This window comes from Arachis ipaensis, chromosome B08 (assembly GCF_000816755.2).
Source record: "Arachis ipaensis cultivar K30076 chromosome B08, Araip1.1, whole genome shotgun sequence".
In the NCBI taxonomy this organism is placed as follows: domain Eukaryota; kingdom Viridiplantae; phylum Streptophyta; class Magnoliopsida; order Fabales; family Fabaceae; genus Arachis; species Arachis ipaensis.
The window spans coordinates 109013086-109014725 of NC_029792.2; the positions used below are offsets into that span (position 1 = coordinate 109013086).

The 1640-nt window shown below is 41.6% G+C and overlaps 1 protein-coding gene across 1 annotated transcript; it reads right to left on the minus strand.

The window, feature by feature from the left end:
* On the minus strand, positions 407-1342 carry LOC110265342. Its single transcript, XM_021108299.1, has 3 exons — positions 1216-1342; positions 823-965; positions 407-640 (listed from the first exon to the last, which is right to left on the minus strand). The coding sequence occupies exons 1-3, from the start codon at positions 1340-1342 to the stop codon at positions 407-409; spliced, it is 504 nt and encodes a 167-aa protein (XP_020963958.1).

The following is a 1640-nucleotide window of genomic DNA, read 5'->3' on the forward strand; positions in this document are numbered from 1 at the left end:
GGGTTCATTTGAGTGTTTATGTATGTTGGGCTTGGGCCCAACTTGGGTCCGATCCAATCCATTAGCGTTTTGGTGGGCCAAACCTTTAAAATTATTGCCCAATTTTCAATTCTAAATGTCTTCCTAAGGTTTTCTACTTTTTTTATTATTCTTGCACAGTACCGGACCGATTTAAGCCGGTACTGCTGGTTAATTTACCGGTTCGTATTTTTATGCGATTTTTCATAGAAAATTACATTTTTTAACTCAGGGAAATCTATTGAGCTAAATATCATACTTAAATTTCCTAATTAATATTATAAATTTTTGGATCCTATTTTGGGCAGTTAATTTAATTTAATTAAGTTGTTAATTAGTCGCGGTTCTTATATTCTCCCCACCATATAAGAAATTTTGTCCCCACAATTTAGTGATTACTTGAGAATAACTCGGGATAATCCTTCCGCATCTCGGACTCCAACTTCCAAGTATGTTCTTCAACTCTTGCTCGTTTCCAAGCCACTTTAACCAACTGAACTTCCTTTCCTCGCAATTTCTTCACACTAGTGTCGTCAATATGTACTGGTGTTACTGGAAACGTCAAGTTCTCCCTCAACTCGATCGACTCAGGATCTAACACATGAGCCGCATCTGACGTGTACTTACGGAGTTGTGATACGTGAAATATGTCATGCAAATTAGACAAGTGAGGCAGCAAAGCTACTTGATATGCCACCGGCCGGAATCACCTAAGAATCTCGAATGGTCCAATGAATCTTGGATTCAGCTTCTTGGTCTTAATTGCTCTTCCAATCCCAGTTGTCGGAGTAACCCTCAGAATACATGCTCTCCCACTTCAAATTCCAACAGTTTCCTTCTCTGATCCGCATAACTTTCCTGTCGGCTCTGTGCAGTTAAAATCCTTTCTCGAATCTTCTTAATCTTCTCAGTAGTCTCTGCTACCAAATCAGGACCCAAAACACTTGCTTCACCGGTTTCATACCAATACAGTAGAGATTGGCACTTCTGTCCATACAAAGCCTCATACGGAGTCATCCCAATGCTCGCATGAAAGCTGTTGTTATACGGCAAACTCAACCAATGGCATGTAACGGTTCCAACTTCCCGGTTGATCCAAAACACACGCCCTTAGCATATCCTCCAACGTCTGAATAGTCCTTTCCGACTGTCCATCCGTTTGTGGATGATATGCCATGCTGAGACACAATCTCGTACCGAAAGCTCTTTGAAAAGCTCCCGAAAATCTTGATGTGAATCGGGGATCACGGTCCGACACTATGCTCGATGGCACACCGTGCAACCTTACAATCTCCTTTATATACAATCTCACCAATTCCTCCATAGAATAGTTCACTCAGACAGGCAGAAAATGAGCGGACTTGGTTAAATGATCCACGATCACCCAAACCGCATCAAATCCCGACCTAGTCCTTGGTAAACCAGTCACAAAATCTATTGCAATTCCTTCCCACTTTCACTGAGAAATCTCAAGTGGCTGTAACATTCCCAACGGTCTCTGGTTCTCTATCTTCACCCTCTGACATGTCAAACACTTAGATACAGCTACAGCTACGTCATTCTTCATCCCAGGCCACAAGAACATCTTCTTTAAATCATAGTACATCTTTGTACTTCCTGGA